The following is a 26,045-nucleotide window of genomic DNA, read 5'->3' on the forward strand; positions in this document are numbered from 1 at the left end:
AAATAAATAAATAATAAACACTGAGACCGAGAGGCAGAAAGACGGCCAGCAATACAGACAGGCATACAGACAAACACTCTGACAGACTAACAAAGGCAGAACAGAGATACAGAACAGGGACAGCCAGATAGAGACTGGAAGACAGAAACACAAAGATAAAGCAACCAAACAAAGAAAAACAGGGAGTAAGACGACAAATACAGACAGACAGACGGACAGATAGAAAAAAAGACAGCCAGACGGGCAAATTGACAGATAGACGGACGGGTATAGAGACACGCTCACCAAATTATGCAGCAGGGTGAGGTGAGGGACCTTACGTACAGTACACTCAGTTTCGCCCTCTGCATTTGGAATTGACTGCGAAAAAACTCATTTAAGATCTCCTACTAATAGTTAATGGTGGTGCCTTGGCTGCTCCTCCCGCTCAGGTGTTAATGGGAAGCAATGGGCACGGATGGCGAGCATGGCGTCCACTCTCGCCCTGTTTCCTCAAAATTTAATGCCTCCATAACACCCGCCATTAGTTCTGACGAGCGAGATCACGAGGCTCGTTTTTTTTTTTTTTTTTTCATATGTAGATTTTTTATTCACTTTTTTTTGCCCAATTTTTATATTTTTTCTTCTTTTTCTCTCTTTTTTTGCGGTTTTTTGCTCCTCTCATTCCATTATTTTGTTGTTATATTGAATGGTGGAGTACTTTTCACCCTCTCCACTTTACCATTTTTTTCACAATTTTTCCTTTTCTCTTTTTTTCCCTGTGCTATTGCCACCACCCTCAACTTTTTTTTTCTTTTCAAGTTCCTCTCTCTCTCTCTCTCTCTCTCTCTCTCTCTCTCTCTCTCTCTCTCTCTCTCTCTCTCTCTCTCTCTCTCTCTCTCTCTCTCTCTCTCTCTCTCTCTCTCTCTCTCTGTCTCGTTCCTCCCCCTCCCCCTAATCCCCACCATTGCTATTGCCACTCTTCATCCAGTCACGGTCATCCACATCCACCCCTCTTCCTCTCCTCCTCCTCCATCCTCCTCTCTAGCCTCCCACTTTCCCTCCTCCCTCCTCCTTGCTTCCCTCCTCCTTGCCTCCCTCCTCCTCTCTCCTAGGTTCCGCACAGGTGGCCGCTACAGCCCAATAGAAAACGAGGGAATGACTCCGATTATCAAAGAAAATGGACACCGTGACGTCTGATTAATGAGAGAGAGAACGCTACGAGAGCGGCACTGCGACGCAAATTTGTGTGATTAAAACGATGCACACTGTAACGGAGGCTTTTATGGCCCAAAGGGATGGAAAAGGGAATGGAAAAAGAAAAAGAGGCCGGATTGCAGCGCTATTTAACACTCCTAATAAGTACGTGACGTGGATATATATGCGTCAGTTCGTGTACTTTATAATCATCGTCGTCATCAGCGTCTTTACCGGTCAAAAGACATCTCAGTTGCGTCACACATGGGAGCTCCAAAGTGCTGGTGTACTTGTATAAATTAGACTCCTGCATGAATTATGTAGTTCTAGTAGTAGTAGTAGCAGTAGTGGTAGTAGCAGTAGTAGTAGTAGTAGCAGAAGTAGTAGTAGCAGTGGTAGTGTGTTTTGTTGATGAGTGTTCTGTAGAGTGATGAGACAACAGACACAGGTCCAATGATGGCATCCTGCTTGATGCATCAAACGCGAGAGAGAGAGAGAGAGAGAGAGAGAGAGAGAGAGAGAGAGAGAGAGAGAGAGAGAGAGAGAGAGAGAGAGAGAGAGAGAGACTAATGGATACATAGACACGTATCCATATATTATATAATACTGTGTGTGTCTGTAGAGTAGTGTTTATATGAAAGCGATCTGGGTTGTCATTGTTTAGTTTGGACATATGTGTGAGCGATAGACACGTGTCACCAAAGCGTATGTATGTTTATTACATTGGTAATCAAAAACAGTTTTTACATTTCAAAATATTTTTTCGTGCCAAATATTTTCGTTTGTGCCCCCCGTAATTTATGTACATTTTTATACATTCCCCACCCTCGCGTCCCTCTCTCTCTCTCTCTCTCTCTCTCTCTCTCTCTCTCTCTCTCTCTCTCTCTCTCTCTCTCTCTCTCTCTCTCTCTCTCTCTCTCTCTCTCTCTCTCTCTCTCTCTCTCTCTCTCTCATCAACATATAAGAATTAAACAAGGTATGTTATCTTGTTGGCATAAGAAGGGTGTAAGGTAAGCACGTCTATCCGTGTCTCTATAATTACCTCTTACCCTATTTAGGTTTCAATTCTTGGATGCCCTTTGTGTTTGCCGCAGTCTCATTCCGACCATTAAAAGCTTCCGTTAGGAGAATTGAGTTTCTTTCCATCACTTAAGTTTCTGTTGCACCCTAATTTGTATTCATACCTTCATGTTCTTCCATCATTACTCACCAGAAAATTCTCTAGCCCCTTGTTTTAACCTTCCCATAACTGAGGAACATTATGAATAAATTTCTCTCTCTCTCTCTCTCTCTCTCTCTCTCTCTCTCTCTCTCTCTCTCTCTCTCTCTCTCTCTCTCTCTCTCTGTCGTTTCCATTGTGTGAGCAGATTTACCTTTTAAGTTTCTCCTCATGGAAAACGTTTTTTTGATGTTTATAATCTTTTTTTATGACCGCACACTAAAGGTTCTCCAAATACGCTTCTCAATAAATCTGTATATAATAATGTTGTATGCTTTACCACCGATGCTTCTCCACCGATCATGGAGTGAACACACTGTTTGGATTCCCTCGACAGTGGAGTTTCTAGTAACAATCCGTGGGTCGTGAGTGCTTTAATGTAATCTTTTGGCCCTGTATCGTTATTTCAAAATCTTACTTCATATTTTTAACTTAACTTGTTTTTTTTCTTGTGCATTCGTAGTCGCATCTGCTTTTATTTTCTCCGGTTTAAAAAGAAAAAAATCAGTTATGAGTTCTTTACGTAACGTTGTGCTTTCGAAATTTTTAAGAAGCTTTTTATGTGTTTCATTTTTTTGCGTGCTTTCTCTTGTTTTTTATGCTCGTGTTAAACTCTTTTCATTGCATCTTTTTCACTATTGCATGCCACACTTTCTTCTTTATTTTAAGGGCCTCTTTTGTGTTTATAGTTGAATATTCCTTAGTGAGAGAGAGAGAGAGAGAGAGAGAGAGAGAGAGAGAGAGAGAGAGAGAGAGAGAGAGAGAGAGAGAGAGAGAGAGAGAGAGAGGAGTGACAGACAGAAACATACTCATTACATGGAAACACACTCACATGGAAACACACTCGTGTGTGTGTGTGTGTGTGTGTGTGTGTGTGTGTGTGTGTGTGTGTGTGTGTGTGTGTGTGTGTGTGTGTGCGTGCGTGCGTGCGTGCGTGCGTGCGTGCGTGCGTGCGTGCATGCGGACGTGCGTCCCCTTCCCCACCTGTGTAAGTGTGTGTTTGCGTGTATGTGTGTGACTTTTTTCGTGGCATCGTTCATTTCAGTGCCAGGCAGAAAGCTGAATAAAAATAAAAGAAGAAAAAAAATACGGTCTTTTTAAAGTTTTCTCTCGATTTTTTCAACGCTCCTTGTCTGGTGGGCTGGACGTGCTGCGCCACCTCGCTGCATCAAGGTAATTGGTCTTTGGTTCCCTGACTCACCTGCTGCCTCACCTGCCACCTCCCCTTGTGACGCGGCCCGGTGAGCGTAGTGTGCTCAGGTGTAACGCATCTATTTGATAAACTAAACTTGTTTTTCCTTTCTCTATTTTCCGTCTTTCTGTTAGCGTTGCCATCCCGCTGCATCTTTTTTTTTTTTTACTGATTTACTTGTACCTCACAGCCCTTGTTCAGTGTCCTCTTGTTGCTATTCGTGTCAGTGGCGTGACCGGAATTTTTTTTATCTTGTTTGATGTGTTCTGTTCTCTCAATATAATATACTGAACTTTCAGCTCCATTGCTCTGTATTCCTTTCACTGAACGCTTTATTCAACCATTTCCAATACCTTTATTTGTTGTATGGATCATTCATTTACTTTCACCTCTGTTTTTATTTATTTGTTTTCTATTTTGACTAAGTATCGTTTTCTGTAATATATATTGATAGCTCTATATTGTTCAGGCTTTCGTTTTTTTTTTTTTTCTTCCTCTTCAGATCTATTTGTATTTTTTTTTTTTTTGCATGGATGGTAAGTTTCTCATTTCCATTATCATATTATTTGTTTACTTATTCCATTCTTGATAAATGAAAAACGGCTCAGGAATGCATAATCTGAGAAGAAAAAAATTAAGATAGTTCAAGTCATAGGGAGGTGGATAAGCAAAATCATGTACTCATTTTTAAAAGCGAAAACTTGAATTTCCTCGTTGTTTCCTAACCCCCGTGTTGTATCCCTAGCATTTCGTACTCTCATCCCCCTCAAGTGACTGACAAATTCCAGGCGTCATGCTCAGCTCTCGTCTCCTTCAGCACGTCAGATTAATTTCCAAGGCACCGGCACACTTCTAATTCTCTACACCAAGTCTGACTAATTCTCAAGGCGCCGGGCCACTTCTCTCACCGAGTTAGCACAGTACAAGTTGAGCGTCGAGGGCCACAAGTTGGTTCCCTTTACGAGTTGTGAGTTGGCCGCCGTTCAGATTAAATGCTCGGCGTGGCGATGCACAGGTGAAGGGGGGAGGGAGGCGGGCGCAAAGGGAGGAATCTGTGTGTCTCGGTGCAAGTTGCAAGGCGAGTGGACCAAACAGTTGTCAGGTTAGGATATTACAAGTCGCCTCGCCTCACTGGGATAGGGGTGTGAGAGAGAGAGAGAGAGAGAGAGAGAGAGAGAGAGAGAGAGAGAGAGAGAGAGAGAGAGAGAGAGAGAGAGTGTGTGTGTGTGTGTGTGTGTGTGTGTGCGTGTGTGTGTGCGCGCGCGCGAGCCCTTTTGTGTAATTTTTCCTCATCAGTTTTTATGTGTGCGTATATGGGGCGTACTATGGAGAGTGAATGTTTATATATATGTGGCAATTATTCTTTCAATCAACCAGCAATTATCAAGTGACTATTTTCCACCACACCTACATACGTACGCAGATGCATTGTGTTTGTGTGTTCGCACTGACGCTAGCTTTTCATCAGCTTGCACTGAATTCCCTTGTCTCAACCTGTTTCCCTTGTTTCCCAGTTTTATTTGACCATTGTTGTTCCTTACCAATAGCAGCTTCTAAGAGACACCCACGGCCGTCCAGAAATGGCAAATACGTTCAGGTTTGAAGTCCTTGTTGTGTGGACGGACGAGGTAACGTCCTCCCACTCAACTCCTTGCGCAGGTCCTCGACGTCTCCAGAGTTTTGCATAATTTAATTTCGCTTTTTCTTGCACTTGTTCTGAGGCCGCGGCGGCGCTGGCGAGGGTCTCCTTTCGTATATTTATTTTGTCGCATGTACAGGATTTCCGGATTTCACCATAATTCTGAAAACAGCTGATGGGTGTGTTATATGTAGTGATATTTGGAAAGGAATACAGTAAAACACACACACACACACACACACACACACACACACACACACACACACACACACACACACACACACACACACACACACACACACACACACACAGAAAACCTTTATTCTATTTTATCAGATGTATCATTTGGCATTACCAAGAGAGAGAGAGAGAGAGAGAGAGAGAGAGAGAGAGAGAGAGAGAGAGAGAGAGAGAGAGAGAGAGAGAGAGAGAGAGAGAGAGAGAGAGATACCCGTACTGAAATAAAGTGATGAAGGCGTCCAGGCTGGGAAAGGAGGAATAGAAGGTGAGGCAGAATGAATTTACGGCGTGCGCCATTAGGATGGAAGGAGGGTAGAAGAGAGGGAGTGAGGAAGAGAGGGACAGGAGAGGAGAGGAAGAGGAGGAAACCCTCATATTCCTTCGCTATCCTGCTCTCCACTTCCAGCCTCTCTCTTCTCTCTCTTTTTTTCTTTGTTCTTTTCCCTGTGCACATCTCCCCTCTAATGTCGAATCTTCTCCCCTCTCTCATTCCCTTCTCGTGCTCCTGCTTCTGTTCCTCCTCCTCCTCTTCCTCCCAGTACGCATATAAATGTGTTTAAGCTGCGCTTCCATTTTATACTATATATCCTGTCACGTGCAGGCAAGTTGGTAGGAGTACACACACGTACTGACACACACACACACACACACACACACACACACACACACACACACACACACACACACACACACACACACACACACACACACACACACACACACACACACACACACACTATTCTGATATCTGTTAGGGAAAGCCGTTATGTCTTGTTACCGAATTTGAAATGCTTCCGTAATCTAAAAAAAAAAAAAAAAAAAAAGAATGGGATCAGGCACACGTGTTCGTATTGGCGGTGTGTTCAGGCCGGAAAGGTTAGCGCAAGGCAGAGTCCGAGTAATAATTATCGGAAATATGTTTGCATTAGGTACAATAGTTCCGGCGACTTCAGTTTCGGTTACACGTATCGAGTATTGAATAAAGGATTAAACCAGGAAATGGAATAGCTGACAATATTTATCTGACAGTACACAGATATGTTTTTTTTTCCTTTAATGGTTAGCTCTGTTTATTTGCTATTTATTCATCTTTCTTTCTACTTATCGATATTTTTCGTTGTATATATCTGTACACTTGCCCATCAACGTCTAAAACACTGCACACACACACACACACACACACACACACACACACACACACACACACACACACACACACACACACACACACACACACACACACACACACACACAGAGAAAGAGAGAGACAGAGAGAGATATAATGATTACAATTTAATGAATGCAAATTCTGTCAAAGTGAATTTTTATCCTTGCAACAAAAGAATACTTCAAAAGAATATAGTAATGTAATGCTATAGATAACATGCAGCGAGGGACCTTGATGCTGCTCCAGGCAACCACCCTCCACGTGCTGTCTTATTCTATCTTCTGTATACATCAATACGTCGTACGATTTTATTTGTGCCACGATATTTCTATGTAAGAATAATGGCATCCCATGAGGCAAAACAGTAAAATGGTGAAGGAACAAAGTAATAGAGGCAAACATTTCTGTCTCTGACGCAGCCACTAAGTCCTTTCTTTCTGAGGCTGTCGAAGCATTTCTGTGCCACGTGCCAGAGACACGAAAACTCTTCACTCTCTCTCAGCTCGTCTCGCTACACTCTTCATATTATACACACGACTTGTTGCAGTTCAGGACACCTGAGATAGCCGTTTGATATCGAGTCACGTGCGTATCATCAGAAACCGATGTTAAAGCGTACGCAGTTTTGCTACGGAGGTTCATACAGTGAAGATGAACACTTTAAAGCACGATAGTTCCTGACTCACCGCGTTGCATGGAGAGGGAGGAATTGCCGAGTAATTTGTTCCTAATGGGGAGGCAAAAACAGGCTGTGGTTGGTTTTCCCTCTCTTGTAGCACCTTGTCATCTCTCACTTAGTGCTGTATTGTGCTTCCCTTCGGGCGTGACGCTTTCACATCTTCCAGTCTCTGCGCCATGCCACAGAACATCACACCTTATGCTACTCTGACACACACACACACACACACACACACACACACACACACACACACACACACACACACACACACAGACAAGCACGCATGCATGCATGCACGAGCGCTTGCTATCTCTCTCTCTCTCTCTCTCTCTCTCTCTCTCTCTCTCTCTCTCTCTCTCTCTCTCTCTCTCTCTCTCTCTCTCTCTCTCTCTCTCTCTCTCTCTCTCTCTCTCTCTCTCTCTCTCTTTCTCTCTCCAAGTTAGTGCCGAAATCAATAATTTCACATGCCATTGCTACTACATGGAGATGTTCATGTGAAAAGAAAAGAAGAAAAAAACAGTATAGGCGTTCTACTTGGCTTAAGACTTATCTTTATATTATACATGTTTTCCGGAAAATAAATAAATAAAATTAATAATGTACAAATTGTGTTTATGCACAGCAGTAGCTAAAATTCTTCATGCTTGGCTCAAGTACCTGGATGGAGTCATTTCGACACAAAGTAGTAGTCCTTCAGCCATAAAGTACTCCCCGTGCCTGCCAACTTTTTAACCTCAGTAGTGGAGAAGCAAACGTTTCCATACTTCGTTGCACCAAGAAGTTATCTATATTCATGTAGGTGCCTCGTCTGTACGTCCACCGGCCCGTCTACCTCAACGACTCTGGCCTGAGCTCCACCCCACGGTCCTCCACGCCATGCAGCAGCAGCAGCAACAGCAGCAACAGCCGCCGCCGCCGCCGACGCGTTTCGAATCCTCTTACGGGATCGGACCTATGATACCGAGCCGGTGTTCTGCCAGCTGGGCGCGAGCAGCTACCATGGGGTTGTGGTGTAGGTATTGCAGGTTATTGTATTTCATTTTAAGAAGAACAATGTTATATTTTTGTTGTTGTTGTTGTTACTTATTATTATTATTATTATTATTATTATTATTATTATTATTATTATTATTATTATTGTTGTTGTTGATGTGACTGAGTAATACATCAGGAATCTAGCACTTCATTCCACTCTGCCTGGCACATCAAGCGTAAATTCTATAAATCTCGACGAGGAACGAGAAGTAATAAAGTTGTGCCTGCACGATATTGTCACAAATTACTTAACGATGCCTAACTAATTCATGCAAGTTTCCATACTTTTGAATCATTACAGCTGCTGCTGCGACGCTTAACTTCTTTAATTGCTTCGAATTTTTAACCGTTTTTTTCGGTTTGATAACACACACACACCACACACACACACACACAACACACACACACACACACACACACACACAGTGGGTAGTGGTTAGCACTCTAAGCTCATGATCGAGAAGTCCTGGGCGCGGTGAAGCAGATAGGCAAGCCTCTTAATGTGTAGTTCCTGTTCAACTAGCTTCAAATAAGTAGATACAGGATGTAAGCCGAGGGGTTGTGATCTCGCTGTCCCGCTGGCTGGGTGACTAACAGACGAACATAGGTAATACACACACACACACACACACACACACACACACACACACACACACACACACACACACATTTATATTCAATTTGAGGATAACGTGTGAGAAATAAAAAGAAAAATCAACAAAATATAACGTGTGCTCTGCTTTGGTCAGCTAATGAAATATTGTCTAATCAGTATCTCATATCCATCAATTAACAAGCATTTTTCATTGCAGTGATGCACGAAAAATGAAAACTGATGAAAAGAAACGTGTCCGCGAAAGCACCAAAAAAAACACCCTGCCTTGCTCTGTCTTTCCCAATAAATTACACCCCAAAACAAAAGTAATTCCACGTATTTTTTTCCCGTCTCTTAAAAAAATATGGCTTTCCAGTTTAAAATTTCTTTCCCCACATTTATCGGGGAGAGAGAGAGAAAAAAAATCGACATCTGTTCTTTATCGTTACTACATATATTCTGGTGCGTCATCGGTGTTCGGCTTTCGCGGCTACGTAGAAGCCGAGGTGGGACTCCTGGTAGCTGGGGTCGACAGTGGCAATAACCTCTTGCTTCCTACGGCGCACGCTGATCGCCTTCGCTCGGGTTACAGTCCGCTTGGCTGGCTTACGTATTTGTACGCGCGCGCGTGTGTACTTGTGTGCGTCTTAGATAAGCGTGAGGGTGTTGGAGAGAGAGAGAGAGAGAGAGAGAGAGAGAGAGAGAGAGAGAGAGAGAGAGAGAGAGAGAGAGAGAATATATTCCTCTAAAAGCATTTTTCTCTCCCTTTCTTCCTCTTTGTCTCAGTGTAAACTTGGCAGCCAGCCCGGGGAGACGTGGGGGTCCGGGTCGCGGGTGGGAACGGGCAGATTCTAAGAGGAGGAGGAGGAGGAGGAGGAGGAGGAGGTGGTGGAAGAGGAGGAAGATGGCTAAAGGGGTGCCAGGCTAAGGTGTTGAGGTGGTGATGTCAACCTTGGAGCGAATTTGAGAATATTGAGAGAGAGAGAGAGAGAGAGAGAGAGAGAGAGAGAGAGAGAGAGAGAGAGAGAGAGAGAGAGAGAGAGAGAGAGCCTCTTTCTTCACCGTAACTTTCCGCCGGACAAGAAATTACTACACTAACCTTCACCGTCCTGTGTTCCACGTGTCTCTTATTACGGTTCCTAGTCCCCTATGACCGATTCTCTCTCTCTCTCTCTCTCTCTCTCTCTCTCTCTCTCTCTCTCTCTCTCTCTCTCTCTCTCTCTCTCTCTCTCTCTCTCTCTCTCTCTCTCTCTCTCTCTCTCTCTCTCTACAATCAATATGGCGCGGCGGTTCTTTTTCATTTTTATTCTACACACACACACACACACACACACACACACACACACACACACACACACACACACACACACACACACACGTATGCATCTAAGAGAGAGAGAGAGAGAGAGAGAGAGAGAGAGAGAGAGAGAGAGAGAGAGAGAGAGAGAGAGAGAGCATCTTGGAACCCTGCTTGTGCTTACCATAGCATTTTTTCATCTTCTTGAACCATAACGGATTTGGGCCCATGTGGAGGTGCAGAGGAACAGGGCGAGGCGGTTGAGATAGGGCACTGCGCCAGCTCACGGCTGCCTCTTATGACGTCACTAACGTCAACAAACACTCCCCCTCTCTCGCTGTGGTGTATTGTGGGAGTGAATTGGCGGAGGGGAAGATCAGGTGAGTGTTCGGGCATTCTATTTGCTCTCTCAAAGGGCACGATACGACCTATTTATCGTGGACAAACACCGAGAGGGGAAGGCAGCCCGGCTCGGTTATGAAGTGGGCGCCTAGAGTTCTCCTAAGAGCTCCTCAGGGACAAAAACATGATGTCTACGGCCCCGCTCTCTATTTGAACCTTTGTTTGTGTTGACAGTTGGGGCACTTCCTTCCCCTTTTTTGTTCTATGTGCTCATTGGAGAACGAACAAAGAAGTTTGGTTTGAAGCCAGTTGAAGTGAAAATAAAGTTTGCAATAATCATTGGCATTAGTTGAATAATTGGTGAGTTTCCGTAGAACCCGATTTTTTTTCATCTTACTCTTTAAATAAATAGATTTCATCACTTATATATATAGATATAAACGCCAGCATTGAATAATTTTGATATACATGATTTTATTGTTTTAATGAGGTCATGCACCAATACTCGTTCTTATTTGCTTGAAAGGTGGACTAATTACAGAGAAACTTTCCAGCTTTGACGACAATGAATATACCTAATATCCAAAGCGGAAACAGATAGATAATGAGACACATTAGCTATTGAAACTTCTTGTGGATTATATGATTCCCTTCACAGCTGAAAGGACTCAATACAGCTTCAGGCGACGAGTTGTGAAGTGAAAAACAGCAAGAGAAAGGTGAAGCCTGGGACATAACGCGCGGTTAATTACTACGTAGCGTACAGGAAAATATCAATAAGTGTAATTTTGTTGGTGTTTCTTGCGAGTTTGCTTAAGTTTTCCCATTTTTTTCTCACTTTCCGTTTTCTATTCACTCCCAAGTCAACACCGCCACTTCCCATCTCCAACCATAACGCCTCTACTCTCGTCACCATCACTGCCTCTCCACAGCTATTATGCCGTCACTTAGAATTCACCATCCATTTCTTCATCCAGATCTCTTCATATGATCATAATCTGTCTCTGCGTTACCTATAACTTCATTCATTTATTCGTTCGGCTTTGCATTCTACTGTTCACTTCTGATTTCCATAGTCTAATTCAATATTTTATTTTATTTTTATTGTCCACTTCCCTTTGTAATACTTGCTTCCTTCCTTTCCATCTACTATCCTTATCGTTCCATCTTTTCTTCCTTCCTTACTTTTTTCTTTTTTTTCATTCCATCCACCGTTTTGGTATGTACCGTCCATGTTTCTTTTCTACCCTTCTTCTTTCCCTCCATGTATAACTTTCCACTTTTATCTCTCCACCTCCATTCGCGTCCTGTCACCCTTCTCTCTCTGTCTCCGCAAAGTGTCAACTCAGCTCCATTTCGCATCCACGGCTATTCTTCGTCTCACTTTTACCCACACGCAACTTGCCCAACACGATTTGGCTTTCTCATCGCTGCCGCATCCACACCCTCCGCCGCACTCACACCCACCCCACACCCGAACCCCACATTGTCTTGAGGCAAATGGAGGCTCCGGTTCAGCAGCGAAGCGTGAGTTTTATTTTGTGTGTGGCGTGGATGTGTTCGGATTGTGGCCACGTCTTTAGTTTTTTTTTTCTTTTCGTATCTGATTTTGCGTTCGAACGGTTTCTGCAATATTTTATTTATTATTATTATTATTATTATTATTATTTATTTTTTTTTTTTTAGAATAATGATAGTATCTAGTAGTTGGTGCTGCTGTTGTAGTTGTAATATTGGTGTTAGTAATAGCAGTAGTAGTAATGATGTTAGGTATGGCAGATGTTAGGTACTAGCAATAGTAGGAATGGTGATGTTAATGACTTTTTTTATTATTATTATTATTGAACGTTTTCAATATTCCTTCTCAAAAATGTCAAAAATCCAGTAAGGCAATCCATCTTGAAGCGTCTGACCCAGCACTGGACGCCTGGTGTTCGAGTGTCAGGAACTGCGTGTGATGGAGGACTGTCGACAAATCAAATGTCTCGTATATTCTTTTAGAAATATTGCAACGAGAAAGCCATATTTATGTACAGATTGATGCTGATATTCTTCAGGGTATGTTTGTTTGTATCAACTATTATGTCTACTTTTGTTACTGTTTTTTTTTTATTTGTATCTATTAATATTAACTATAGCAACATAATTCTCTTTAAAGATACGAACTAGTCTCATTTAGAAATACAAGTTGTCGTGAACTTCTTTAAGTATTGAGGATTATTTGTTAATAGAGGATAAACCTATTGCTAATAAGTATCCAGGTTAAGTAAGATGTGCGTGCAGTAAATGATACAATACAGTATGAGGACATTTCTTTACTTCATCAGATATATTGTGGGAAATAGATGTAGCTGCCTAGAGGTAACCTTTCTTTTATTATTATTACTTGTAAACATTAACTACTTTTAGTCTACGTGTGAACACCATTTCTTGATTCATGGATGTACTTCTGACAAGTGTGCAAGTGCATTAAGGGCGTAAGGGGAGCGAGATGTACTTTCTTTTTGGTTTCACTTTTTTTCGTTCCTCGTTTGTTTTTATCTTCATTTTCAGTAAGAATTAGTTTCACAAGAGGTTTTGAAAGACAAGCACAGAGGTTCCTTCGAAGGAAACAAAAGTGAAGCATAATCATAGTTTTAATGACGGGAAAAAACAGTTGATAGTATACAAAATCGTTTTAATATTATTACTATTATTATTTATCCAATCAATCTGACACTGGTATCCAAGACAATGGCGACTTTCCTGCGTCGTCTTTGGGTTTTGATTATCGGTGGCGCAGCGAAGAGCTCACCGATCCCAAGCAACATCCTTAAGACCTAGAAAATAAACGAGTGCAGGCGTCCGGAGGGACTGAGCGGTACTGTACATGGTGATATAAATCTGAGGGTGACTCTCCCGAATGCGACTCATTACGAGTGGTAAAACAATGTTCTTAAAAGTGCTGCTTGAGTCTATCACTTTGAAGGTTCATGAGCAAAGAGGAACTGGGGTGTGTTGGTAATGTGGGTGTTATAATTATCTTTGTTATTTTACAATATCATGCATTGAGAGAAACAAATGTGACTTATAACAGTAACTATTTGCTATACAAATGAGGGAAAAACGTGATATTATGTAATAATTAACCATGAAACACGGGGCGTGAGAGTTCCCCTTCAGCCGAGACCCGGCATTATATTATGTTGTCGTAAATGCCTTCCTGATGGCTGCTAAAACCCTGCTGCCCCTGGCGCGCGTACACGTGGCTCAGCGTGAACACGCCGGAGTCGCTGGGTGGCAGGTGGCGGCCCAGGCTCCTGCTGGAATGGAAGGAGTTTCCTCTTGCCTTGCTGGCTTCCTTCATGGAGCCAGTGTACGGGTTCTGATCTAGAAACTCACACGAGTAATACCCGGAGTCCTTAGAAGTCTTCGTGGCAGCCCCGTCACTGCTTCCGGGGCGGATCTTTATTTGCGGTTCCGCGTAAATGGGCGGCTTGTGGTTGCGAGGGGCGGCGCCAGGTGGAGGTGAGGGCGGTAGGTAGTGTGAGATTCGCTGGATACCGTTGCTGGTGTTGCTGTTGCCGCTGCTGCCGTTGTTGCAACCCACCCCGTTCTCCAGCGGAACCACACCGAAGTATCCCTCTTGGGTGGCCCTTGACGGGGCCTTGAGCGAGGAGTAGTGGTCCTGGAGAGTCCGACTGTTTCCGGAGCGGCGAGAGGATCTTCTGATGGTGTCCTCCGGCTTGAAAGTGTTTTTGAGCGCCTTTGTCCTGTTGATGAGCTCGTCGTGGAGGCCAGCGGGCGGGGGCTGGTCTCCACCGAGCTCCTGTCAGATGACTGTGACGGGAATGTGCTGGACACCACGCAGTGAATGGAAAGTATATTCCTCGTCCTCCAACTGTTGTTTTTGGTATTCTGGGTCCTTCCACGTAGCCACGATCTTTTCGGGCCAGTGGTCGTGCACCATCGCCTTCATCTTACGGCAGTTCTTGTAATACACAATGCCGAAGGCGACAAGGAGGAGCACGAGGGCCATGGAGGCGGCGGCACAAGAGGCCACCACGACTACGTTATTGTAGCACTCCAGATCATATTCTGATAACTCTGAGAGGCTTCTTCCTCTTAGCAGTTCCGGGCCTGCGCACAAAATCTCCTCAATTTTAAGTGAGATGCTATTGTTTAGGCTGGCCTCTTGCAGCCACTTGATGGAGCAGTTACACTCGAGGCTATTGTCCCGCAGGTCAAGGGACTGGAGAACGGTGGAGCTGACGAGAGACCTGTCAAAAGTCCTCAGACCGTTACCTCTGAGAACCAGATGCCGGAGGCTGGAGAGCGGCTTGAACACGTCTCGCTGGAGGGAGGTTAGCTGAGGGTTGAAGCTCAGCGCCAGTGAGGTGAGATATCCCAAGCTAGTGAATGCTCCACTATCTATGGAGGACAGATTCTCACACCGTGATATGTGGAGACTCTTGAGTTTGGGAACATGTACAAAGGGACCAAAGGGAAGTGACGTCAGAGGGTTGATGCTGAAGTCCAGTTCTTCCAGATCACTAATGGACGCGAGAACGAGGCTTGGTATGCTAGTGAACGCATTATCCTTCAGACCCAGGAGATTCAGAGAGTCCAAGCCACTGAAGGCCTTTTCTTGGATGTGATACATCTGGTTATTGCTCAGCTTGAGGATGCTTAAGCCCTTCAGGCTCTTGAAGGCGAAATTCTGGATGCTCGTTATCTGATTGGAACACAAGTCCAGTTCCTCGAGTTCCCTCAGAGGCTCAAAAACTTCAGAAAATACATGCTTAAGCTCGTTTTTGCACAGATTGAGCACTTTGAGCCCCCGGAGCTTTGCAAAAGTGTTTATGGTCAGATTTTTTATTCGATTGTTAGATAAATCGAGGAGTTTCAGTTTTCCCAGAGAGCCAAAAGCATTGTTTTCAATGGTTTCGATATAATTGTCACTTAAATCTAAAGTAGTGAGCTTAGAAAGGCCGAGAAAGGCTCTGCTGTGAATTTTTGAGATTTTGTTGTTGTTAATGATGAGTGTATGAAGCGACCGCTGTGATGCAAAGTTCTGTGAGCCAAGCGACACCACCTCGTTGTGGGCGAGATCAAGGTACTGCAGCACGTCGTAGAAAGTCAAGCCCTCCAGGATGGTCTTGATCTTGTTGTGGCTTAAGTTGAGCTCCAGTGTGCCGGGGTTCATCAGTATGGGGATCACGTCCAAGTCGGCGTTGACGCATTGGGACCGCAGCCTCTGGTCGTCACACACACACCCGCGTGGGCAGAATGCACCGACAGGGCTCAGGAGAGTCACAACCAACACCAGGGCCACAGACTGCAATCCCTGGATTACAGAGGACCAGGCCGGGGCGGCGGGAACCCAGGCTTGTGATGGCCTCTCACAGCTCACCTGATTTGTGGTCTGATTCTGGGCCTCCGCCGGCACAGTCTTATAGCCCCGCGATGTCCACCATAACCGGCGTTTTCTCCTTTTTGTAGCCTCCGGGGACGTCAGGAGGACGGGTGACTCCTCGCCTTCCTCCTCATTCGCCCTACTCTTTAGGCAGCTGTTGTGTTCTGGTTTTAAGGCAATATCTGCCGTGACAGCACGGCCCTTGCCAAAATATTTTTGTCGCGTCCATGGTAGACTGAGGGACAGACTAATGCTCCTTCCGCGTGGTTTTGTCATCCCCGTTGCATTCGCTGTGCTCGTGGCTGGCGGGGCACGAGGCGAAAGCACGGAAGAAAGACCCAACTTGGCAAGGATTTTTTTTCGCTTCCCTTGAGCATGGTCCACACAGGGAGCTGCTAGTGGAGGGGTGGGGGGAGGGACGGACGCAGGATCGGGAGAGCAACCCCACGCAGGGTCGTCATTGGAAGGAGAAGGACAGCGAGCCACCATTAGCAGCGGCGTCCTGTCACCGCCACCTCCCACCATCGCTGCCGCCGCCTCCTAGACTACTCCACCGCCTTGTCCGTGAAGCCGTCAGGAGGGGCGTCTAGCGGCAGCTCCTTTCTTTCCATGACTCTATGGCGCGGCAGGCGTGGCGGCGACGCCCTCCTGAAAAGATAGAAAGGCGCGTTAGTGATCACATGTTGTCGGTGCTTATGGAAAGATGGTCGTGTTACCATCAGTGATTCCTTCAGAGATACATACATGCATACATACACACGTAAATAAACCTCGCACGCACGCACGCACGGACACACACACACACACACACACACACACACACACACACACACACACACACACACACACACACACACACACACATATTGAATTAAAAGCTTGGCTGGTCCACCTATTACTCTATGAACGGTGAAAAAACGCAGTCGCCAATCTTTTATTTATTTCTTTTTTTCTTTTTTTAGGTTTAAAAGGCATTCTTTTAGTTTTGGAAAATGATTCACGAGTTTCCCCGGTTTTTGGTCTTCTATTTATATTTAGAATATTTTTGACGTTAATGCACCAATTTTGTTTTGACTTGGATGTAGATTACGAGTTACGTCTACACTTTTAATATTTTTTTATTATTTTTATTGTATTGTTTTTATATTGTTTTATATTGTTTTATTATTCTTATTATATTTTTTTATTATATTTCGATTATATTCCTTTGAATCACAGCACACCTTCCTGCCTTTATGGTATGCAGATGTTATTCGGTATCAAGAAAACCTGGTTGTATTTAATCTCCTCCTCATCAAGTGCGTCTTTACACTGATTTCCTTCCATTACACGTGCACGGTATCTGATTACATCCATTCTGTTAAGAAAGGAAAGGGAAAATAAGTTGAAATGGCACTAACTGAAATACTATGATTGCAAGAACCTGTTGTCACTCTCTCTCTCTCTCTCTCTCTCTCTCTCTCTCTCTCTCTCTCTCTCTCTCTCTCTCTCTCTCTCTCTCTCTCTCTCTCTCTCTCTCTCTCTCTCTCTCTCTCTCCATTATATAGGTCAGTGCAGTATATAGGTCAGTAAAAAAGAGCAGAAAGAAATATATGACAGGGTAAAGCTTCGATAACAAACAAACAAACACACACACACACACACACACACACACACACACACACACACACACACACACACACACACACACACACACACACATTTACTTTTATCTTGCATCACTTTTCTTTTTTATTTTTTTCCTCCGTCACGCATATCGTTGAAGCAGTGTGAGATTGGAATCTAAAAGACAGAGTTACTCACTGCACATCTAACGAGATCGTGGAACTGAGCCAGTGTTTAGGATTAATGAACCGTGAGATCGACTCAAATTTTCCCGCATTCCCGGCGAGACAAAGGAGTGGAGACTGTAATTGTGGTTTGTGGCAGCCAGTTTGTCGCTGGTGAATGTTGGGTCTTCCCCTCCCGGCCTTCCTCTGCTCCGCGGGGACCAGGATTACGTTCATGGCAGCTTAAGAATAGTTAGTGTGTCTCGTGTTTCATGTATTAATTAAGAGAAGATACTTCAAAACTTAAGTGATGCAGTTTATTTAATGTGACAAAGTTTGGACACGTGAGTGCAAACGACCTTTTTCATTATTTTATCCTCACCAAAAACTTACAAATTAATTAATAAATCGACTAGTAAGTAAATAAATTAATAAATAGATATTCGAGCACCTTGTGTATGCATTATTTGCAGCCTGTACTGACGCTTACAAGGCTGCCATACTAGTATCTGAAGTGAACATAGATAATCCTCAATTACCTGGTGATATAAAAAAACACCAGAGCATGGAGCAGTGACCCCGTCCTCTAGTCCACGCGGCAGTGTGACGCCACCATCCCTAATAAAACAAAAACACTCAGACAGGGAAAAGTATGGCTCACTTGTTTCTTTATCGACCTACAATGTATTAAGCTCAAGCCTGAAAAATACAACACGTTTCCCGAGCGAGGACCTTAAACAAAGCAACATTCCTTCTCGTCTCGCTCCTCGTCCTGTCGGGATCCGCCAAACTGCCGGAGAGCTTCAGACAAACTTCGATCCTGTCAAAGCTTCTTGCAGCTTATCTGTCTGAGAAATAATTTTTGTTTTCTGATCCATACTTATATCACACAAGTTTGGACGGAAGTTTTTCTTAGTTGTGAAGGAGCGTGATGATACACCTTTGAAGGCGGAAGCAGGGAGAGGTGTTTTACCCTCGCCATCTGGCAGGTATGACGGGCTTGCATGCACACGATACACACAGGAACACTTTAGCAGACATTTTTCTTTTCATCTCCGAAGCACTTTATATAATGTAATGGAAATTGTGTAATACCAGACGTAGACGTGATAAATTACTGACGAGGTGCCTGATCCTTGCTCAAAACTTATCATGCAGATTTTGGAAGCTGAATTACGTATTTCATTTCAGAGGTACACAACAGTGAGTGAAGAATGCCCCTTACTGTTTGGAAATAATATCAAGGTCTGTTCGGTACAAGACCATAGTCTCGCACACCTCGCAGGACTGAGGGCGAGAAAGAACCTTATGCTACGTCAGGGATCGTAAACAAAGGAGTGTGCGCCGCGTCTCACACAGCGTTGGTGCTCCGTGATGTTTTATGAGACAAAGTTGGTTCACCCGTAAAAATGTTTGGTGGGACAGGTTGCGAGGGAGACAGGCCGGCCGTGAGGACAAGACGGAGGAGAAAAAGCTGAAAGAAGAGTGAAGAAGATGGATAGTGATGACAAGATATATTGCATGAAAGGCTGGGACGCATTGACGTGAAAGATAACAGATACTCACAAGAACTGTTCACATGGTTATTATGATCCACAAAAATGGACGAGCTATCATTACAACACCACCACCGCCATCACCACCCCCAACACCATCACTACAACCACAGCTGTCACCTCCACCATACTATTTAGTGAGCACCACCACCAGCTTCGTCCACCAACACCCCCAGTGACACAAACAATAATAACAAGACGACATTAACGACGACGATAACAATAGTATATTATTATTATCACTACCACTTTCACCACCACCACTCTTACCATCCTTGATACTCTCATCACCACCTCCACCACCACCACCATTACCACCACTACGACCAATGCTGCAGCCTCCACTCCCACGCCCCTTCCATCACGCTGCCACCACCAGCGCCAACACGTACACTACTGGTATCAAACGGCGCATTTGTTCCAATTCTTCATTTAAGCGGCACGCACGAATGAAACATTAATTTTCCTTCGCCTTGCAGATGCCACATAACAGAGAGAGAGAGAGAGAGAGAGAGAGAGAGAGAGAGAGAGAGAGAGAGAGGGATAGCTTTATGAAATGCTATTAAGTAATTCACAAAACAGCTTGCTACAAAAGAAAAATTACACATATTTACGAAATTGTGCAAATTTTTCAATGTTTCACTCTCATCACTTTTACGGCAGCGCATAGTGGGCGTGAGGGTGGTGTGGAGGGCGTGTGAATTACGAGGTGAGGATTAGCGGCGGCAGTATTAGTAACATTTTGCTTTCGTTTCATCTCGCGTAGCCTTGCCTTGTGCTTCCCCGCTGACGAGATTCCAACCCCGGGCCTTGAAGCTGTGGCTGTATGGCGATGCAAATTCTGACCAACGAGCCAGTGGTGTTAGGAAGGATGTTTACTGTTAAGTTTCGAAATGTATTTATCTGATTCGATGTTTTAGGTATCTATATTAAATGCTTTCCTTATTTCTATATCAAAGGAATAGATTAATGAACGTGAAGTCAAGATAAAGCTTATAGTTTAGGAAATGAGATTATTATTTAATACTGCATTTGTTTCCTTGTTTTATCTTCCTGATAGTCTTTTCCTCTGTGTATCTACCTTTCTTTTTATCTATCAGGAAAACTCGGGCAATAGAGGCAAAGATAAGTCAAGTCACTTATCTCGTGAGGTTCTCATTTGGTGTTGGTTCAGGCGTCTTGGCGACACACTGGAGGTTAAGGGGAGCATGGGCCCCCTTCCTACCCCAGTGGAGGGTCATTAACGTGGCGGAGGATTGGCGATAAGATAGCGTCATTACCATAATGTAATTAGTCCCTTTAGTCAAGCTTCTGGAGCCTGTTATCCACATTCTGCCTCCCCCTCCGCTTCCCCCACTCTCTCTCTCTCTCTCTCTCTCTCTCTCTCTCTCTCTCTCTCTCTCTCTCTCTCTCTCTCTCTCTCTCTCTCTCTCTCTCTCTCTCTCTCTCTCTCTCTCTCTCTCTCTCGCTTCCTATATCTCTGCAGTAATATTGACATTATTATTATGACACACACACACACACACACACACACACACACACACACACACACACACACACACACACACACACACACACACACACACACACACACACACTTTGTCGTCTCGTCACTTCCTGTGTCCTTTACTTCTTCCTCCAACCCTCCTTCTCTCCTTCCTTCCTCCCCTCCCTCTCTTCTCTTCCTCCCTCCCTCCGTTCCTCCCTGCCCTTGCCATCACTTACGGCGATCACTCTACACAAGTTTCACTCTAACTCTACGCGCTAACCAAACTTGGGCCATTCGGATCCCTGCAAAACAGTCTTTGAATGTTGATGTTCGTGGAGGAGGGGAATATAATTATGATGATGGTAATGATAGCACGGGTGATGGAGGGAGGGAGCGTGGGCAGCAACAGTGTAATAGTATAAACTCTTAGAATCAATGGTTATTGTTTTATTCCCAGTATTGCTGCCGCTGGGATGCTTTTAGGGTCGGAGCAGGTTAGGAAAGAAGGGTGGAAAGATGGTGATAATGGAGATTGTGGTGTTAGTTGTGATGGTGACGTGATGGTGGGCAAGCAGGAATAACTTGAACAGGCTATGCAGAAACAACGAGGAGGAGGAGGAAGAGTAGGAAAAGGAGGAGGAGGAGTAGTAGGAGAAGAGTAGGAGAAGGAGGAAGAGGAAGAGGAGGAGTAAGAATAGGACGAAGAGGAGAGAGAAAGAGGAGGAGGTGAAAAGCTTGGAAAAATGGATGATGAGGAAAGATATTTTTCTTCATTAATGAATCTTAGAGTACCTGAGGTGATGAAGGTAGAGGAAAGTTTTCAGGTGACGCAATTCTCGTAACTTGTTGATTAATTAAGGTGTCGCGAACTTCTGTCTCTGTAGGAAAAGGTTATAAAAAAATACGCATATATGAGAGAGAGAGAGAGAGAGAGAGAGAGAGAGAGAGAGAGAGAGAGAGAGAGAGAGAGAGAGAGAGAGAGAGAGAGAGCGAGCATCACCTGAGCCTTTCATCTGGAAGTTTTGGGATCAGGTGTCTAAAGAGATTCGCAGGCTTAGTTCCGAACAGTCTTCCGAGGTTCAAAGGCTGAACAAACTAACCTGATACCTCTTTTGACTTCAAACTACCGATCTCCACAACTCCACCCTTCTTCCTCCTCCTCGTACTTTAACTCCTCCTCCTCTTCCTCCTCCTCCTTCGCCCTTTCAGTTTCTCTTTCTCTCTCCTACGCTGTTACCTCGTCATTAATGGGCCGGAAAATTTGTTAATACCTCCCCTAACTACGTACAGTTTATTATATCTTATCTTATGCTTGTGTTCATTTCCTCTCATCCTCTGCACTCCCATTACTTCTTTTTTTTTCTTTTTCTTGCTTTGTATGTTTTTTTTTTTTTTTTTTTTTTTTATCATGTCATTCAACTGCTCGACTCTCTCTCTCTCTCTCTCTCTCTCTCTCTCTCTCTCTCTCTCTCTCTCTCTCTCTCTCTCTCGTGTCCCTTTCATCGTCTTTAACCTTCCGTCTTTACTTTCCTCCTAAGAGTCTTATAAAAAATTCGTTCCTCACATTCATGCCGCTCATTACCCTTTTCTCACCTTCCTCCTTCGTTTCCTTTTTTTTTTTTTTTTACCAAGTCTTGCCTTTCTGCTGACCTCTCGCCTCCTCTCGCCGCCTCCTCCTCCTCATTATTACCTTCCTTCCTCTTGCATGACTCGTTTCTGACTGAATTTCTTATTTTCCTCTTCCTCTTTCGTTATCTTGGCGCTGTTTTGTTAATCTCCATTCTCCCTTTTTTTTCTTATTCCTCTTCCTTTTCCTCCTCCTTCTCCTCCTCCTCCTCCTCCTCCTCCTCCTCCTCCTCCTCCTCCTCCTCCTCCTCCTCCTCCTCCTCCTCCTCCTCCTCCTCCTCCTCTTCTTCTCTTCTCTTCTGATTTCTCTGACATTGACTTCTCTTCTTTCCTGTTTTCTTTGTTTCATTTTTGTTTTGTTTTTGTTTGTCCTCGTATTTTTTCTTAATTGTTTTCTCTCTTCCTTCTCTGTTTTCATCTCACTCGTGTATTTTTCTTATTTCTCTTCCTTCTCTTACTTTTTTTTTCGTCGTTGTTGTTTCTTTTGTCCGTGTCCTTCAGTTTTCCCTTCCTTTTCTTCTTGTTCCTTCTCCTCCTCCTCTTCCTCCTCCTCCTCTTTACTCCGTTTTTCTTCTTCTTCTGTTTCTTCTTCTTTTGCTTCTTCTTTTTCTTCTTTTCTTTCACTTTTCTTCTGCTTCTTTTATTTTTCTTTCACTTTTCTTCTTTTCTCCTCCTCCTCCTCCTCCTCTTTTGATTTGTCTTCTCACTCATCTCGCTTCCCATTCATTCCTTACTGCAGGTCCTAATATGGCACTCTTGGATCCGCCGAATTGCATGGAATACCAAATCAGGTGAAGCCTTTCTAAGTGTAACCAGCAGTTGTGTTACTTGATCCAGCCTTGCATTTGTATTCTTCTTCGCCCTTCCCTTCCTCCTTATCTTCCTCCTCCTCCTCCTCCACATTCTCTTCCTTCTTTCTCTTTATTTACTCACTTTTCGTCCTTATCTTCTTCCTCCGCCTCCTTTCTTCTTTCTTTCTTTGCTCCTGCCTGCCTTCTTGTGATTCCCTTTCCTTGTTTTTGCTTTCTTTTTTCCTCCTCTTCCTCGTTTTCGGGTCTGTCTCTCTCCCTTTCCTTTTTAATCCTTTTCTTCTTCCATTCTCTGCTTCTCTTCTCCTTCATTTCTTATTATTATCTCTCCTCCTCCTCCTCCTCCTTCTCCTCTTCCTAAAATCAATACCAGATGTCTTGCACTTGCCCTGCCCTCCTTATAGTCCCTCAAGGAGCAATGAAGGGAAGTATGGAGGACGTAAGAGAAAGAGCAGAGGGCGAAGTGGTTCCAGAAGGGAGGTACTGTGGACTGCCGGCGAGAGTAGAGGGAATAACGTGGCCAAAAATGGAAGAAGAGTTAGTGGAATTTAACGAGAGACTTTGAGAGGGAAAAAGGGGATTTGTGGAGGGCTAGATGGAAGGAGAAAGTGAAGGAGGTGGGATAGTAATGGAGAAAGAAAGGGAGGGAAGGTGGGATGGTTTATTGAGTTTGGGGAGAAAACAGACAGGGAGGAAGGGAAGGGAGAAAGGGGAGGAAGTAGCTTGAATGATTAAGTAAGGAAGGCATACTCCTTAAGGAAGAGGGAATGGCGGTATGGAGAAAAGAGTAAAGAGTAACGAAAGAAACAGGCTTAGTATGGTTAGCAATGAGCTAGCAGAGCAGAGCAGCGTGGACGAAGGTTTGAAAGGAAGGAAAAGAGGAATTACTTGAAAAAAAGAAGAAATGGAAAGAGATCTCATTCTTCCTTTGATCTCCTCCCTCTCAAGTTTTTATCTTTAACAACAAAAAAGTGTATTTTTAGGAGTAAGAACTAGAGAGAGAGAGGAAAAATATCGTGGGATTAGACCATTTCTTTTGAAGGACGTGTACTGGGTGTGTGTTAGAGAGAGAGAGAGAGAGAGAGAGAGAGAGAGAGAGAGAGAGAGGTGTATGTGTGTTTGTGTGTGTGTGCGTGCGTGTTGTAAAAGCTAAGGTTATCGAGATTTAGAAATTTATCCTATTTTGGCGTGATAGTTGAGTTGTAAATGTATATAGTAATAAACTGTTTTGGAGGATTGCAGCTGACTATTGTTTTATTAATTTATTTATCCATCTCTCTCTCTCTCTCTCTCTCTCTCTCTCTCTCTCTCTCTCTCTCTCTCTCTCTCTCTCTCTCTCTCTCTCTCTCTCTCTCTCTCTCTCTCTCTCTCTCTCTCTCTCTCTCTCTCTCTCTCTCTCTCTCTCTCTCTCTATATATATATATATATATATATATATATATATATATATATATATATATATATATATAAGGAATGCTATTTGTTTGCCAGATCCCTCGTCTGCTCTGATTGACGTGTCCCGGAAGCTCTCACTGCTGCCTTGTACTATCTAACAGACGGAGGTGTTCTTCGACAGTGGAATTCCATACAACCTTTTCCTTGATCAAAGTTAAATATATGATGGCCCACAACTCTTCCTAATGTCCTTTGGAAGCGAACCAATTTTTGGAGGCACGCAACCCCGCCCTTCCCCTGTCCTCCTTCGTGTAACACTGCCAGGCATCCTCTTAATTAAAGTACAGCCATAAAATCTGACATCCAACAAGAACTCATTTGAAATAACGTATTGCTTACATTGTAATGATATATTTAAATGAACACCAGTGAGAGGGTGGACTGATATAATTGTCTGATATGCGAAGGTGTCATTTTTTACTGCCATTGATCACGACTGAGAAATGTATTGCTCTGATAGGGACCTGAAGGGTTGGGTTCTCGCGTTCTCCTTTGAGGTCCGCGCACCCCACCGCACTTTTCAAGGAGGGAAGTGTTGGAAGGCGAGGCGGTGTAATTAACAACGTACAGGTGATATGAAGCTAACTGAGGAGCGAAAACTGTTCTCACCAATGGTCTGGAATTGAAACATGATTGACAGGCGGCATCACGGCAAATATGGTGTCTTTTAAGAGTCTCATGTGTGTGTGTGTGTGTGTGTGTGTGTGTGTGTGTGTGTTTTTTCCGATGCGTTCACGCTTGGTAACGTGAATTCTCCTTATTGGGCAAGGAAACACAGAAGGAAGTTAAGAGCTAGATAAGACACCGTACTCACTAATTACTTGTACTTAAAAAATTGATAAATCTTCTGTAAATAACACACACACACACACACACACACACACACACACACACACACACACACACACACACACACACACACACACACACACACACATTTTTTTCTCCCTCTCTTTATATCCGTGCAACAAATTCATGGAAATATTAGTTTATTGCTCATATCATGCTTCAAGTGTGTGATTGATCAGGACCCCTCCTACATTATTTAGCGTATTTATTCATAGCGTGTTTGGCTCGACGGTGTGCTGCTTATATTTTATACATGACAACGCTTTTAGTGCATGGAAAAGATAAATGTGTAGGTAGGGATGCAAAAATATAAAGAGCTTTACAGATAGAGAGATAAATGGATAGATAGATGGATATATGGAAATATAGATTGATACTGAGAGAGAGAGAGAGAGAGAGAGAGAGAGAGAGAGAGAGAGAGAGAGAGAGAGAGAGAGAGAGAGAGAGAGAGAGAGAGAATGTATTTTCTACCTAAATGTATTATTTTCTTTATTACTTAAATTTATATATATTAT

The 26,045-nt window shown here is 43.7% G+C and overlaps 1 protein-coding gene across 1 annotated transcript in view; it reads right to left on the bottom strand.

Moving 5' to 3' along the window:
- Nucleotides 1-13,200: 13,200 nt before the first annotated feature.
- LOC135114057 (insulin-like growth factor-binding protein complex acid labile subunit) overlaps nucleotides 13,201-26,045 on the bottom strand; it is a 45,196-nt gene continuing 32,351 nt past the window's right edge. Inside the window, exon 2 of the mRNA XM_064029708.1 lies at nucleotides 13,201-16,625. Coding sequence (XP_063885778.1) covers nucleotides 14,394-16,502 — 2,109 coding nt within the window. The 5' untranslated portion in view covers nucleotides 16,503-16,625 and the 3' untranslated portion in view covers nucleotides 13,201-14,393. The remainder of the gene's footprint in view (nucleotides 16,626-26,045) is intronic.

Source organism: Scylla paramamosain, chromosome 27 (assembly GCF_035594125.1).
Source record: "Scylla paramamosain isolate STU-SP2022 chromosome 27, ASM3559412v1, whole genome shotgun sequence".
NCBI classification, from domain to species: Eukaryota; Metazoa; Arthropoda; class Malacostraca; order Decapoda; family Portunidae; genus Scylla; species Scylla paramamosain.